At 35.1% G+C, this 17,922-nt stretch overlaps 1 protein-coding gene across 7 annotated transcripts in view; it reads right to left on the reverse strand.

The window, feature by feature from the left end:
• ATRX (ATRX chromatin remodeler) overlaps positions 1 to 17,922 on the reverse strand; it is a 242,595-nt gene that overhangs the window by 135,921 nt on the left and 88,752 nt on the right. For all 7 annotated transcript variants that reach the window (XM_059909868.1, XM_059909864.1, XM_059909863.1 and 4 more), the window contains one exon: positions 15,429 to 15,501. In XM_059909868.1, the coding sequence (XP_059765851.1) occupies positions 15,429 to 15,501 (73 nt within the window). The remainder of the gene's footprint in view (positions 1 to 15,428; positions 15,502 to 17,922) is intronic.

The raw sequence follows: 17,922 nt of genomic DNA on the forward strand, positions 1-17,922 counted from the left end.
AACCCAAATATCATTTACTTTTATCATTTTATAAAATAAAAAATAAGCAAACACACCCTCCACAAATTAGGAAACAGTTTCAAAATAAAGGGTGGTTCTTTAAGTTTATTAAAAGCATCTTTCTGGAAAACTCTAAAATCATCTTTAATACACACCACATTATCATTTCCCATGAACAAGGAAGAACTTTCTCAAGCCAATTTGAGTAAAACCACTGTTTTGTAATGAATAAATGTGTGTGTGTGCTCGGGTGTGCATATAATGTGAAGCACTGGATAATAGGTTACAAATAGAAAAACATAGTTTACTTGCAGTTACAAGATCTTATATACCCATTTGGGTGGTACAATAATAGCCAACAAAAATACAATTATTAATTTAGCTACTCTAAAGTTTAGTTCAATCACCTGATTTCAGTTTGTATTTACAAGTTCAAAAAATGTCTTAAATTCCGTATAATCTGTAAAGACTTGGTTGTTAACTTTAACAAACCACATAATATTTCTTCTTTCAAACTCTAGACTCCTAATATGTCTACTAAACGGAAAGTCAAAATATGTAAACCTACAAATACTAAAGTTCTAGACTGTCATGAAGAAGAACTATGAAATATATAAAACAATAAGATTCTATACCAACTAAAAAAAATCACGTAAGTCATGGAAAATAAAATGAGATCCACATAATGAAGAATTACTTGATTTTTCAACAACCTTCAGTAAGACCATAATATATAGAACAATCACAGATACTTTAGAAGCAAAAAAATTTACAAACTTCAGAGAATGCTCATTTTTCTCCAAACTGACAGTTATACAGAGTGATAGAGACTCCCTAAGCTTTACCTCACTAAGATGTTTTAAATTTGCCCTCTAACACCTTTTGAGCAAAGGAAAGCCTAATGTATAGCCGTATACATTAAGCCCCAAAAAGAATAATAAAGTTAAATTATTTTGCATAAATTATGGCTGATGGCTCATGTCCAATATGTCAAAGACCTACTGTATCACACACCTAGCCTATCGCATAGCTGACACCTCAAAGTTAGAACTTAATTTGAAGGACCTAAGTAAGGGCTGAGGCTGACCTTCAACCTGAGTATTCAGCAAACATGTTGAGGTGAGATGTGTCCCATCTACAAAGCCTGCTGTGAGATGCTTTAAGGGAAACTCCACTACCTTAACTCTTGAGTCACAGGCCACAGAGACTTCAAGGACATCATCACTTGAGAACCAGCTGAGGCTGGCAAAGCATCATTTTGGAGGCCTCGGCTGGACCCGTGCTGGTATGCATGTGATGGAGGTATAGTCATGATCCCTAGTTGATTCTGTTTGCTCAGAAGTCTCCTTTCTTGAGGCTTTCCAGGACGTTTCTGAGAAAATCATCCAAGCAACAAGGTACTGCCCCTGGAATCTCAATGCTCAACATTACATCTTGGGGCAGGTGTAGCATCCAAAGCAGTCACGACTCTATCAGAAGCATTAGAGGCACAGGCTGTGCCACTCTGTGGCAGAAAACCTGGACAGAGCCGGAAGTAATGGAGCCACTCCTCCATTTTCCTGAAAGGGAGGGAAGGGAGAGGGGAAGAAAGCAAAACAATATGGGAGGGAGGGTAAAAACCCACAAACAAACAATGAACTGGTGCATGAAAGAATAAATAAAAGAACCGCAAAACTCGAACAAGCTAAGTCTTCTAAATCACATAATGAATACCAAGATAAGATAATGCCTTATTACACCTTCCACCTTCATCTACTAAAATAAAGCAAAAATAAAATAAGGAATGAGCCCAACAATGCAAAGACAAACAAGCAATCAGAGAGAGAGAGAGAAAGAGCCAAGAAAGCCTTTAGTAATTCTGATCCTATCTAGAAAGGAAATCAGTAATGCCTCTTGTTTAAGCACTCAAACAGGAAAAGAAAGTAAACTGCCTCTTGCTGGTAGGTAAATCAATAATTCAAAACACTGAGTTTCTAAGAAAGGAGTGATCAAGAGAATAATCTCTTGCACCAGGGAATTGTAGAGAAACAGCCATTACAAAAGCAACAAAATGTTAGAGCTAGAAGAAGGGATCTTAGAGTCCAATTCTGTCATTTTACAGATGAGGAAACAGGCTTAGAGAGGGGAAATGACTTGGCCAAAGAAACAAAGCTAGTTAGTGGCAAAGCCAGGAGTAGTACCTAAGATCCTGAATCCCAATCTGCTACTAATTTTACTATGCCAGTGCTATATTTGCTACTCATTCACTACTACTGTGCTAATAAGTGCTTGGGGCAATACACCAAGGTCACATTCTTAAAGTTATCTGTATTTCACTGATTTAGAAATGAAAGAATTCAAGTTTTGATTTAAAAAAAAAATTTTTTGAAAGAGTTCTAAACATCTTTCGTCCAGTATGCACCATCTCTAAAATGTACTGACAGGCCATCTTGAATACATCCTACAATCTACTGCTTTATCTTTTAAGAGGTTCTGAAAACAGGCTTGAAGAAAATTGCTAAATGAAAAATACATTTTTAGAAGGCCAAAATACTGCACATCCATACACAAAAGTGACAAAATTTTAAATTTTTTTTTTACATTCTGTGCACAATATCACAATAGAATAGTTAAAACAGAGAATTCTGAATAAGATTATAAATTTCGAGATAAAAAAAACAACTAAGTAAATGTAGTACTAAAACATCATACCATATATAAAAGGTTGATATGTAAAACAATTCAAATGACTATAGTCCAAAAAATGTTGAATATTTTTTGTGAGGAACACACATTCTTCTAGTAGGGAAGGAGGCTTTGTTTTAACAAATGTTACGTACTTCAGGTTGAGAATAAAAAATAAAACATTTCAGGGACTTCCCTGGTGGTCCAGTGGTTAAGACTCTGCACGCCCAATGCAGGGGGCACAGGTTCAATCTCTGGTCAGGGAACTAAGATCCCACATGCCACACAGCACAGCAAAAAAAAAAAAAAATTCACAGACTTACAATGGAATTCCTCATCTTCAAAATCTGTATTAGTGTTTTTTTAACTCCTTGGTTCAAAATTAGTATCTTTTTTTTTTTCACGGCGCTACTCAGCTTGCGGGATCAAACCTGGGCCTCCTGCAGGGGAAGCATGAAGTCCTAACCACTGGACCACCAAGGAATTCCCCAAAATTAGTATCTTGATATAAACCTTTCTATGAAAAACTATAACCAAGGCATAATGATCTGCACCTAAAGATAGTGCTATTCATGAGATAATGATGAAGTCACCAAATAACCAAAAAGCTGAACAACAGTATGAAACTATTTTTTAAGTCACATGTTCTACAATGTTTGCAGTTAATGAAAAACATCACTGCTTTCTGAAAATTAATATCAAATAAGTTTTTAAAAAAAATCTTAGGAGTAGAAAAATAAAAGCTGTATGAAATTAAGAACCCACAGTTTATTAACAATTTATACATGGGCTCAAATTACAAAATGTGTATTCCCGGATTTTATGTAAAAATCTAAGCCAGCTTCAGAGGAAATTTTAACAAGAAAAAATTTATTAACATTGATATAAATTTAGAAAATTTGATCATACTAAAGATCATACTAAATAGTTCAATATTTTTATCCCTGAAAAGTAAAAACAAAGACTTATGTGTCTCAATTCTATTTTTAAAATTCAAAGTAAAAGACAAAGACGATATAGTCAGAAAAATAAACCTTTTTTGCTAACACTAGAAAATTCCAAACTCTCCTTTTGCAGGGGGTGCTTTTTCTCATTATCTAAAAGTCCCATTACAATATCACCAAAGAATAGAGAACAGGAACGGAAGGCTGAACATAATATTTTTATCTTAAGCAGAGAGATCACCACTAATGACCATATTTCTTTCCTTGCTGGGAATTCTAGCATAAAAAAGAGAGCTGGTGGCAACTGTAACCAGTTTAGATATCTACAAATAGATCCTATCCAGTGGCTAGACACCTGTATTATACTTGACTTACAATACTTACCTGCACTGTAAAGAAAAAGTAAATTGAAAAAGAATTACCTTAAAATTGCCAGACATTTAAAACCCTTACTCAAACATGAAACAAGTAAAATACTCATTTAAAATGCTACCTTTGTTTTTCAAGCCCAATAAAGGAGAACTAAAGCAATTCTGCTAACCAAATAGGACCACCATGAAAAAAAATTCACAGAAAAAAATTATTCCAGATTTAGCAAATTTGTATAGAGAACAGATAAAGACAAGTATAGAAGATGAACATTTGGAAAAGTGTTTAAAATAGAAACCAAAGTCATATGTCAAAGGAACGTGAGATATACTCATGCCATTAATCTTTGCTGAAATCAGGTAAACAATCATCAAATATCTTTATTAGCATGAACAATATCCAGGAATCATTGATCACTTCCAAAAATATGCTGGATTAACAGCACAGAGCCTGCATCAAAAGAATACCTACACCGAGCTAGTAGGGAAAAAAAATAATCATTTGCATGTTTTCCAGTCTGAAAAGCAAAGTATTACCAAATGATAAAATACTTGGAAAATTTGAAGGCTACAGTGTAGTCCCACAATAATGAAGCAGAACTTCTATCAACAATGGGTAATTTCTTTAAGCAATCTCCAAATCAAATTTTGCTTCAATGAAAAAAAAATTATTTAGCCCCACTGAGAGAGAAATTATGAGAAAAATTATGCAGTATTAGTAGACCCAACTAAGCATTTTTCAACTATAAAGTAAATATATGTATGTGTGTGGCAGGAGAGGGTATCCATATAAAAACCTCAGCTTTTAAACAAAATTGGGATTAAAAAAAAAGAATGCTGATTTAGAAAAAAATCTAGCAATCTAGTTTTTTCCTCTTAAAAGCTCAGTTTTAAATATTTTCCAAGCCCTGTAAAAAATACAAATAAAGAATATTCTGAAAATTATTCTTTTTTGGGAGGAATGGATGCTTCAGTGACTGTTTTAGTATGCAACCCCTAAAGAAAAGCCTGGTTTAATAATCCTCAACACTATCACTGTTGAACTTGAATACACTACCATCTTATGACTGAGGCTAATTCACAGTACAGGTATTAAAATATAGGACATTAAATATCCTTTCAATGAAAGAACCAATTTAAAATATAACTAACAGGTATTTGAAAGGCAACATTAACATAATGGCACATTCGAATAAATGACTTTAAAATTACGTGTATAATTTAAATAACCTGATAAACTTTAATATTATTATTCTCCCTTTCAAAGAGTACATAAAGTCTAAGCTATAAAATTTGAAGTAAATTCTCAGTTATACAAAATTGAAAGTATAGTTAGTCTACTATTTAATTTTTTCTAAAAAGCTCAGTCAAAAAATCATAAAAGTTCACCTGTTATTCAACCTATAATTTTTGTCAGTTTATTAAATAAATGCAATTAAATAGAAATTACAAGTCAGACCACTCTATCTCACAACAGCATACATTTACTTTCAAATATGAATGATACTACATAATAGTACACTAAAATAACAGAAACTTATTTATTCACACCTACTAAAATATTCAGGACATGACTAAGTTCTTTAAATGACCTCAAAAGCTATTATAACTTTAAAACAGAAAAGATAAATAATAGTGAAATCTGTTGTAAAACTTTCACACACATATATAAGTAAATATGTCATATATAAGTACATATGTTTTGGAAATTATTACTTCCTCAATTTTAGAAATATCGAAACTTCTTTGGATACAAACTAGCCTACATATCTTGGTTCTATCAAATTCCTTCAACTCTCATGAAAAGATGGATTATAATTAAAATTAAATGCTTGACCACCCTGCTGAGAAAGGGGAGATGTTATGCTGGACTCAGCCAGCACCCTGGGAGACTCACCTAGCACTGTCTTGGAAAGTGGAGGGAAGTTAAATAGAAGGTGACTATTTAAGGTACGTCTTAACAGGGTGAAAAGTTGTCCAGGTAGAGTAATCAGTAGGAACTGACCTGAACACACAAGCAATCGTAGAGTTTAAGAAGTGGAGGGAAGATTAGGTCAGGTGCTACTAGATCAGAGGAGAGAGGAGGGCGGTGTGGAGATGAAGACAGAATAGAGCAGGGAAGTGTTAGAAGGAGAGACCTTATAATAGTACATCAGTCCTGGCTGTGTATAAAAGTCCTATCTTTTGGATTTCACAGGCCAGTTTTAAAAAAAAAGGGGGGGGGGAGAGGAGAAGATGGCGGAATAGTAAGACGCGGAGATCACCTTCCTCCCCACAGATACATCAGAAATACATCTACACGTGGAACTGCTCCTATAGAACAGCCACTGAATGCTGGCAGAAGACCTCAGACCTCCCAAAAGGCAAGAAACTCCCCACGTACCTGGGTAGGGCAAAAGAAAAAAGAATAAAAACAGAGACAAAAGAATAGGGACGGGGCCTGCACCAGTGGGAGGGAGCTGTGAAGGAGGAAAGGTTTCCACACACTAGGAAGCACCTTCCCGGGCGGAGACCGCGGGTGGTGGAGGCAGGGAGCATCAGAACCACGGAGGAGAGCACAGCCACAGGGGTGCGGAGGGCAAAGCGGAGAGGTTCCCGCACAGAGGAGCAGTGCCGACCAGCACTCAGCAGCCCGAGAGGCTTGTCTGCTCACCCGTCAGGGCGGGTGGGGCTAGAAGCTGAACCCCGGGAGCTGTGCAAACAAAGAAGATAAAGGGAAATTTCTCCCAGCAGCCTCAGAAGCAGCAGATTAAAGCTCCACAATCAACTTGTACCCTGCATCTGTGGAATACCTGAATAGACAACGAATCACCCCATATTGAGGAGGTGGACTTTGGGAGCAAGATATATTATTTTTTCCCTTTTCCTCTTTTTGTCAGTGTATATGTGTATGCTTCTGTGTGAGATTTTGTCTTTATAGCTTTGCTTTCACCATTTGTCCTAGGGTTCTGTCCATCCGTGTTTTTTTTATTTTTATTTTTTTTTACTTAAAAAAATTTTTTTTATTAATTATTTTTTATTTTTTATTTTAATAACTTTATTTTTTAATCTTTATTTTATTTTATTTTATCCTCTTTCTTTCTTTCTTTCTTTCTATTTTTTCTCCCTTTTATTCTGAGCCGTGTGGATGAAAGGCTCCTGGTGCTCTAGCCAGGTATCAGGGCTGTGCCTCTGAGGTGAGAGAGCCAACTTCAGGACACTGGTCCACAAGAGACCACCCAGCTACGCATAATACCAAATGGCGAAAATCTCCCAGAGATCTCCATCTCAACACCAAGACCCAGCTTCACTCAACGACCAGCAAGCTACAGTGCTGGACAACCTATGCCAAACAACTAGCAAGACAGGAACACAGCCCCATCCATTAGCAGAGAGGCTGCCTAAAATCATAATAAGGCCACAGACACCCCAAAACACACCACTAGACGTGGTCCTGCCCACCAGAAAGACAAGATCCAGCCTCATCCACCAGAACACAGGCACTAGTCCCCTCCACCAGGAAGCCTACACAACCCACTGAACCAACCTTAGCCACTGGGGACAGATACCAAAAACAACGGGAACTACGAACCTGCAGCCTGTGAAAAGGAGACCCCAAACACAGTAAGATAAGCAAAATGAGAAGACAGAAAAACACACAGCAGATGAAGGAGCAGAGTCAAAATACACCAGACCTAACAAATGAAGAGGAAATAGGTAGTCTACCTGAAAAAGAATTCAGAATAAGGATAGTAAGGATGATCCAAAATCTTGGAAATAGAATAGACAAAATGCAAGAAACATTTAACAAGGACCTAGAAGAACTAAAGAGGAAACAAGCAACGATGAACAACACAATAAATGAAATTAAAAATACTCTAGAAGGGATCATAGCAGAATACCTGAGGCAGAAGAACGGATAAGTGACCTGGAAGATAAAATAGTGGAAATAACTACTGCAGAGCAGAATAAAGAAAAACGAATGAAAAGAACTGAGGACAGTCTCAGAGACCTCTGGGACAACAATAAATGCACTAACATTCAAATTATAGGGGAACCAGAAGAAGAAGAGAAAAAGAAAGGGACTGAGAAAATATTTGAAGAGATTATAGTTGAAAATTTCCCTAATATGGGAAAGGAAATAGTTAATCAAGTCCTGGAAGCACGGAGAGTCCCATACAGGATAAATCCAAGGAGAAACACACCAAGACACATATTAATCAAACTATCAAAAATTAAATATAAAGAAACTATATTAAAAGCAGCAAGGGAAAAACAACAAATGACACACAAGGGCATCCCCATAAGGTTAACAGCTGATCTTTCAGCAGAAACTCTGCAAGCCAGAAGGGAGTGGCAGGACATATTTAAAGTGATGAAGGAGAAAAACCTACAATCAAGATTACTCTACCCAGCAAGGATCTCATTCAGATTTGATGGAGAAAGTAAAAACCTTTATAGACAAGCAAAAGCTGAGCGAGTTCAGCACCACCAAACCAGCTTTACAACAAATGCTAAAGGAACTTCTCTAGGCAAGAAACACAAGAGAAGGAAAACACCTACAATAACAAACCCAAAGCATTTAGGAAAATGGGAATAGGAACATACATATCGACAATTACCTCAAATGTAAATGGATTAAATGCTTCCACCAAAAGACACAGACTGGCTGAATGGATACAAAAACAAGACCCGTATATATGCTGTCTACAAGACACCCACTTCAGACCTAGGGACACATACAGACTGAAAGTGAGGGGATGGAAAAAGATATTCCATGAAAATGGAAATCAAAAGAAAGCTGGAGTAGCAGTTCTCATATCAGACAAAATACATTTTAAAATAAAGACTATTACAAGACACAAAGAAGGACACTATATAATGATCAAGGGATCGATCCAAGAAAAAGATATAACAGTTGTAAATATTTATGCACCCAACATAGGAGCACCTCAGTACATAAGGCAAATACTAACAGCCATAAAAGGGGAAATCGACAGTAACACAATCATAGTAGGGGACTTTAACACCCCACTTTCACCAATGGACAGATCATCCAAAATGAAAATAAATAAGGAAACACAAGCTTTAAATGATACATTAAACAAGATGGACTTAATTGATATTTATAGGACATTCCACCCAAAAACAACAGAATACACATTTTTCTCCAGTGCTCATGCAACATTCTGCAGGATACATCATATCTTCGGTCACAAATCAAGCCTTGGTAAATTTAAGAAAATTGAAATTGTATCAAGTATCTTTTTCGACCACAACGCTATGAGGCTAGATATCAATTACAGGAAAAGATCTGTAAAAAATACAAACACATGGAGGCTAAACAATACAGTACTTAATAACCAAGTGATCACTGAAGAAATCAAAGGGAAAATCAAAAAATACCTAGAAACAAATGACAATGGAGACACGACGGCCCAAAACCTATGGGATGCAGCAAAAGCAGTTCTAAGAGGGAAGTTTATAGCAATACAATCCTACCTTAAGAAACAGGAAACATCTCAAAATAAACAAGCTAACCTTGCACCTAAAGCAATCAGAGAAAGAAGAACAAAAAAACCCCAAAGTTAGCAGAAGGAAAGAAATCATAAAGATCAGATCAGAAATAAATGAAAAAGAAATGAAGGAAACGATAGCGAAGATCAATAAAACTAAAAGCTGGTTCTTTGAGAAGATAAACAAAATTTATAAACCATTAGCCAGACTCATGAAGAAAAAAACGGAGAAGACTCAAATCAATAGAATTAGAAATGAAAAAGGAGAAGTAACCACTGACACTGCAGAAATACAAACGATCATGAGAGATTACTACTAGCAACTCTATGCCAATAAAATGGACAACTTGGAAGAAATGGACAAATTCTTAGAAATGCACAACCTGCCGAAACTGAACCAGGAAGAAATAGAAAATATGAACAGACCAATCACAAGCACTGAAATTGAAACTGTGATTAAAAATCTTCCAACAAACAAAAGTCCAGGACCAGATGGCTTCACAGGCGAATTCTATCAAACATTTAGAGAAGAGCTAACACCTATCCTTCTCAAACTCTTCCAAAATATTGCAGAGAGAGGAACCCTCCCCAACTCATTCTACGAGGCCAACATCACCCTGATACCAAATTCAGACAAAGATGTCACAAAAAAAGAAGACTACAGGCCAATATCACTGATGAACATAGATGCAAAAATCCTCAACAAAATACTAGCAAACAGAATCCAGCAGCACATTAAAAGGATCGTACACCATGATCAAGTGGGGTTTATTCCAGGAATGCGAGGATTCTTCAGTATACACAAATCAATCAACGTGATACACCATACTAACAAACTGAAGGAGAAAAACCATATGATCATCTCAATAGATGCAGAGAAAGCTTTCGACAAAATTCAGCACCCATTTATGATAAAAACCCTCCAGAAAGTAGGCATAGAGGGAACTTTCCTCAACATAATAGAGGCCATATATGACAAAACCACAGCCAACATCGTCCTCAATGGTGAAAAACTGAAACCATTTCCAGTAAGATCAGGAACTAGACAAGGTTGCCCACTCTCACCACTATTATTCAACATAGTTTTGGAAGTTTTAGCCACAGCAATCAGAGAAGAAAAACAAATAAAAGAAATCCAAATCGGAAAAGAAGAAGCAAAGTTGTCACTGTTTGCAGATGGCATGATACTATACATAGAGAATCCTAAAGATGCCACCAGAAAACTACTAGAGCTAATCAATGAATCTGGTAAAGTAGCAGGGTACAAAATTAATGCACAGAAATCTCTGGCACTCCTATACACTAATGATGAAAAATCTGAAATGAAGTTAAGAAAACACTCCCATTTACCATTGCAACAAAAAGAATAAAATATCTAGGAATAAACCTACCTAAGGAGACAAAAGACCTGTATGCAGAAAATTATAAGACACTGATGAAAGAAATTAAAGATGATACAAATAGAAGGAGAGATATACCATGTTCTTGGATTGGAAGAATTAACATTGTGAAAATGACTCTACTACCCAAAGCAATCTACAGATTCAGTGCAATCCCTATCAAACTACCACTGGCATTTTTCACAGAACTAGAACAAAAAATTTCACAATTTCTATGGAAACACAAAAGACCCCGAATAGCCAAAGCAATCTTGAGAGAGAAAAATGGAGCGGCAGGAATCAGGCTCCCTGACTTCAGACTATACTACAAAGCTACAGTAATCAAGACAGTATGGTACTGGCACAAAAACAGAAATATAGATCAAGGGAACAGGATAGAAAGCCCAGAGATAAACCCACGCACATATGGTCACACTATCTTTGATAAAGGAGGCAAGAATATACAGTGGAGAAGAGACAGCCTCTTCAATAAGTGGTGCTGGGAAAACTAGCCAGGTACATGTAAAAGTATGAAATTAGAACAGTCCCTAACACCATACACAGAAATAAACTCAAAATGGATTAAAGACCTAAACGTAAGGCCAGACACTATCAAACTCTTAGAGGAAAACATAGGCAGAACACTCTATGACATAAATCACAGCAAGATCCTTTTTGACCCACCTCCTAGAGAAATGGAAATAAGAACACAAATAAACAAATGGGACCTAATGAAACTTAAAAGCTTTTGCACAGCAAAGGAAACCATAAACAAGACCAAAAGACAACCCTCAGAGTGGGAGAAAATATTTGCAAATGAAGCAACTGACAAAGGATTAATCTCCAAGATTTACAAGCAGCTCATGCAGCTCAATAACAAAAAACAAACAACCCAATCCAAAAATGGGCAGAAGACCTAAATAGACATTTCTCCAAAGAAGATATACAGATTGCCAACAAACACATGAAAGAATGCTCAACATCATTAATCATTAGAGAAATGCAAATCAAAACTACAATGAGATATCATCTCACACCGATCAGAATGGCCATCATCAAAAAATCTAGAAACAATAAATGCTGGAGAGGGTGTGGAGAAAAGGGAACCCTCTTGCACTGTTGGTGGGAAGGTAAATTGATACAGCCACTATGGAGAACAGTATGGAGGTTCCTTAAAAAACTAAAAATAGAACTACCCTACGACCCAGCAATCCCACTACTGGGCATATACCCTGAGAAAACCATAATTCAAAAAGAGTCATGTACCACAATGTTCATTGCAGCTCTATTTACAATAGCCAGGACATGGAAGCAACCTAAGTGTCCATCATCAGATGAATGGATAAAGAAGATGTGGCACATATACACAATGGAATATTACTCAGTCATAAAAAGAAATGAAATTGAGTTATTTGTAGTGAGGTGGATGGACCTAGAGTCTGTCATACAGAGTGAAGTAAGTCAGAAAGAGGAAAACAAATACTGTATGCTAACATATATATATGGAATCTTAAAAAAAGAAAAAAAAGGTCATGAAGAACCTAGTGGCAAGACGGGAATAAAGACACAGACCTACTAGAGAATGGACTTGAGGATATGGGGAGGGGGAAGGGTAAGTTGTGACAAAGTGAAAGAGTGGCATGGACATATATACACTACCAAATGTAAAGTAGATAGCTAGTGAGAAGCAACCGCATAGCACAGGGAGATCAGCTCTGTGCTTTGTGACCACCTAGAGGGGTGGGATAGGGTGGGAGGGAGGGAGATGCAAGAGGGAAGAGATATGGGAACATATGTATATGTACAACTGATTCACTTTGTTATAAAGCAGAAATTAACACACCATTGTGAAGCAATTATACTCCAATAAAGATGTTAAAAAAAATAATAAAATAAAAATAAAATTCACACAGTGATCATTTCTAGAGGTAGGAATTTAGGGTACTTTTATTTTTTTCTTTTCTATTTTTCTAAATTCCCCATAATGAACATGTTATGTTTTTATTATTAGGAAATAAATCATTTTAAATCTGGAGGAAAAAAAAAAAAGCTTGCTTGGTCAAGCTGTTTATCTTGTTAAATAGGGACATTTACAAAAAAATACCAACTATGAGCATCATAATTTTATGATGCTAATGACATTTAATCCCAACACTAGTAGAATAAATAATCAGAATAAAGGATATTGGTTTAAAATGGATCATTTAGATTTACATAAAAAAAAAATTAAATGCTTGAACAAGAAAAAAGTTTTACAGAAATTTATTGCATCCAAATAGTTAACCATTTGCATTAATACACTATTTACCTCTCCATAAACATTAACACTGAAAATGTATTACAATACTGCTAAAAAGGCAAAGCATATGAAATTTATACACAATTTATACACAATTACACAATTGTGTACAAATTTATACACAATTACAATATGCTGTCTACCAAAATACATCCTACTCAAAAACGTGAAAGGTAAAAATAATTCCAAGACTTTATCATGATCTGAAAACAAATTTTTGAAAGTTGCTTAGTGCATATTCAAATATGCTCAAGTACGCTGTCTATACCAAAATAATTCAAGAAGGTATTTGTATCCCCATCATTAGATAACCCATGGGTACTAGATACCTCATTGGTATATTGGATATGAAAGAAGTTATTAATGGCATATTTTATAAAAGCACATTAAACTGAATATAAAGAAAAACATGCTCAAGGTAAAATTCAATTCTTCTCAAAAATACTCAACAGGGTTGTATTTTTTTTTTAAACAGGGTTGTATTTTTTAATAACAAATGCAAGATGGAATTAAAGATACCTTTCAATAAAATAATTGCCAGTTACAGAGAGATATGATCAAGTAACTTAAAAGATAAAAATGATATTTATATTTTGACAAGCTCTAACACAAAAAATTACCATAACTTAATGACACTCATTTGGTGTTTAAATATGAAATTAAGATTCATAAGTCATAAGTAAATTAGGATATAGCATGTTTTAAACATTATTAGCCTTTCAATAACATTTGAGGCCTTAAGATTTACAAGAAAGCAAATAGTAGCATAAATAAATAAAGAGGAATTAAAGCATTTTAAAAAAGAATAAAATTTTAAATGCTTTCATAATCTCACTGTGATTATATCATATACTATATAAAATCCCTGATGAATAAAATGTATGCCTTCACCATTCCATTCTGGACCCGACCCCGATCCCACAAAATAATTGGATATATATTTTTAATTAAAAAAATAAGTAGGTAAAGCAGCATCTGAGTCTTTGTATCTGTGATTAAGCTCTATTCAAAAGTGCAAAATAAAATTGTCCATTCACCTTAATAAAAATGCCCTCCTGTTAATTAGGAGAATGCTGATCTTTGAAACAGAAAAATCTATCAGCACCAGCAAGATATAAAACAGAGCTAGAGTGACGGCTGGCCCCACAGCATTTACCAACTCAAAGTTAAATCCTTACAAAATTATGACACAAAAATTACATGTTTATTTTCATGTTTTCTTAATTATTAGAGTTTACTATTAGGAATAAATGGATGGTTAATACAGTACTCTAGTAAAACCTCAAGTCTATCATAGATTTTTTGGTGCTAGAATTAATCAGAGAACATTTCATCCAACCCTTTTGTGTTAAAGAACAGAAAATTTTGGCAAAGAGTAGTTAAGTCACTTGCCCACGATCACACAGAAAGGTCAGAACTAGAAGTCAGATATTCTTATCCCCATTATTCCAAAATTCCATCCACTACACCACACTGTCTTCTTGTTGAAGATTATGAGTGTGGGGGATCCTATAGTCCAGGAAGGGTTTAAAAAATATGTAAAAACATTATGGTTATACTCTTTAATACCTTTGTTTTCTTTATTCCTCATTGCTAGAATATGGGTGTACCTTTATTTTTTTTCTTCTCCCAGCTATTCCTTAGTTAAGTCAATCTGTACAGGCTACACTGTTCCCATATAAACCTATTAAGTATTATTAAAATTAATACTATCATACTGTCTACTTCTATTTTATTTGACAAATTGTTAAAATCTAAATCAGTCTAGATAGTTTGCAAATTCATACTTATTTTGAAAGCAATTTCTTAATCTTAAACATTTTAGCAGTCTCTTTTTCACTTTGAACAGGTTTTAATGAATAGGACCACCACATTAGATGGCAATTTAAAACAATAATCAAATATTGAGGAGAGAGATGTCTGTTGTCACCAATTTATTGAGATATGATTTACTTTCACCAATAAAATAATCTGTCAAAATTAAAATATTCTCAAAAAACTATCACAGTTTACATGGAAACATAAAAATTGACAGTGCTGTATTTATAACACACCCTATGCTAGGTGTGTTAATATTTATATTTACTTTCTTTTAAGGTTTCTGAGTTTTAGCCCATTTTCTGGCCTTTCTTTCAAACTTGCAGGAAGACTGTGAGCGAGTCTTTCTAAGGCAGGCACTCCTGGTTTTTACAACCTGCTTGTGGTTCCGTTGCTGCTGTTTGTGCCCATGCCTAGGGTGTGTTATAATCTTTTTAAAGTCCTTACAGATGGAATCATACCTATTCTCAGGATCATTGTCATCGTCGTCATCATCCACTGTGACAGGCATTGATTTAGATAAGGCTTCATCTCCTTGAAGGAATAAAAGTGTACTTAAAATTAGCTTTAAATTATCTTTATAAGTAAAACCATGTAAAATAAAACTGAAAGCCAAAAACTTTAAAACAACTAGTGAGTTCTAAACTATACTCTGGGATCCAAAACATGAATAAAAAGAATTTATAAGGAAAGTACAATCGGGAATTTAAGAAGTACCAGCAGCAAAATAATAAATAGTTGGATGTTACATATTTCAAAGTTCCTCCCCAGAGCACAAGAATTTTAAAACTCTTCCTTCCCAGTAACAAATCTTTTATCATTCACCACCCTATTAGCAAAAGTTTATGGCTGAAATAAGCTTTGTAGTGATCCATTTTAAGTTTAAAGTTAACAGATGTCTAATTTTTCCTGTATCATTGAAGAACTTTTTAAAATGCTATTAATACTTGGTAGTACCAAATAATTTTAAAATATACTTGAATTTGTATGGTATCCAGGAGTAGAATCATCCAGAGATATATTCAAGTACAGTAAAACTTACTTCCTTATAAAAAGCAACGTTTCTATCCTTTGATTAAAACTATAAAGAGATTAAGATTTGTGCGTTTCATTGTATGTAAATTTTGCCTCAAAAACAACCTTAAACATTGTACTCTAGTTAACACTATATATGCTGAAGTAACCAGGGAGAATTATGTTAATGTTTACCATTTATTTTCAAATGCATCAAAGATTTCAAGGGCATTACACTGAGTGAAAAAAGACAATTTCAAAAGATTACACACTTCGGGCTTCCCTGGTGGCGCAGTGGTTGAGAATTCGCCTGACAATGCAGGGGACACGGGTTCGAGCCCTGGTCTGGGAAGATCCCACATGCCGCGGAGCGGCTGGGCCCGTGAGCCACAACTACTGAGCCTGCGCGTCTGGAGCTTGTGCCCCACAACAAGAGAGGCCGCGATGGTGAGAGGCCCGCGCACCACGATGAAGAGTGGCCCCCACTTGCCGCAACTAGAGAAAGCCCTCGCACAGAAACGAAGACCCAACACAGCCAAAAATAAATAAATAAATTTATTTAAAAAAAAAGAAGAAGAATAAAAGTTCATACTGGAATCCTTTTTAAAAAAAAAAAGGTTACACACTTCATGATTCCATCTCAAAATAACAAAATTACAGAGATGGAAATCAGATTAATAATTGCCACCGGTTAAGAATAGGGATATGCTAGGGAGTGTGCATAAGGAGTAGCACAAAGGAACCTTGTGGTAATGAAACAGTTCAATATCTTGGTTGTCGTGGTGGTTATATTTACAAAGCTACACGTGATACAAATTTTGCACAATACTTACACACACACACAAATGAAGGAGTACATGTAAAACTGGTGAAATCTGAATAAATCTTCAGTTTCCTGGTTCTGAGATCGCACTATAATTATGAAAGATGTTACCATTGGAGGGAAATTAATGAGAGGCATACAAAACCTCCCTGTACATTTTTTTGCAACTTCCTGTGAATTTATAATTATTTCGAAATAAACAGTTAAAAGGGGGGAAAAAGTTAGGTACACTGATGGATAGACAGGATATATAGATAAGTATGTGATAAAGCAAATACAGTACAATGTTAACTGTAGAAACTTTTCTGTATATTTAACATTTTTTTCATAATAAAATGCTGGGGGAAAATATTGGAGAAAAAAACCCATAAGGAACACAGACACCTACAGGTTCAGGATAGAAATATGCTAAATGTAGAAAGGCAATAATAAATCTCACAATATCTTAGCAAACTGACAATAAATACCTCATTCAAACAGACCAATCTTCAAATGAAATATTACTAGTGATATTACCATTGTTCCTCTTTACTACACCTTTGAAAATGTTACCCATCCTTCAAAGTCAAGTTCAAATGCTACCCGTTCTTTTAAGTCTTCCTCCAATATTTAGATTAAGTGGCTCACTTGCTATTTATCACGCAGCCCCATTTTAGTTTTATATCTTTCTTCCGGTATTTTTTTTTAATAATGATTTATCTATGTCTATCTTGCTCATTGGACTGTAATCTCCTAGGACCATGTTCTTCATCTTGGTTGGTCATGCCATTCCCAAGCCCCAATTTCTAGGAAAATGTTGTACCCTGTAACAGGATACCCAACTATTGCTGAATAAATTGGAATCCTCTAAATTTACGGGAGCAGGGGAGGCTTTTTAAGAGCTCATAAAAACTGTCACCTAAATTAAGTTGGACATATTAGGAAAATAAATAAATTTAGCAACTATTATACTATGTTTTGAATACAAGTCCACAATCTCATACACAATTCGAAAATCCAAAAAGTTCTCAAAATTTAAAGTTTTGTAAGGTGGTGCCAAAGTTTATTTGGCAGCAAAATCTAATCTGAACTGTTTATTCCTCTTACATGTAAATGTTCATATGTTTTGCTGCGGAAAT

This window comes from Balaenoptera ricei, chromosome X, assembly GCF_028023285.1.
Source record: "Balaenoptera ricei isolate mBalRic1 chromosome X, mBalRic1.hap2, whole genome shotgun sequence".
NCBI lineage: Eukaryota > Metazoa > Chordata > Mammalia > Artiodactyla > Balaenopteridae > Balaenoptera > Balaenoptera ricei.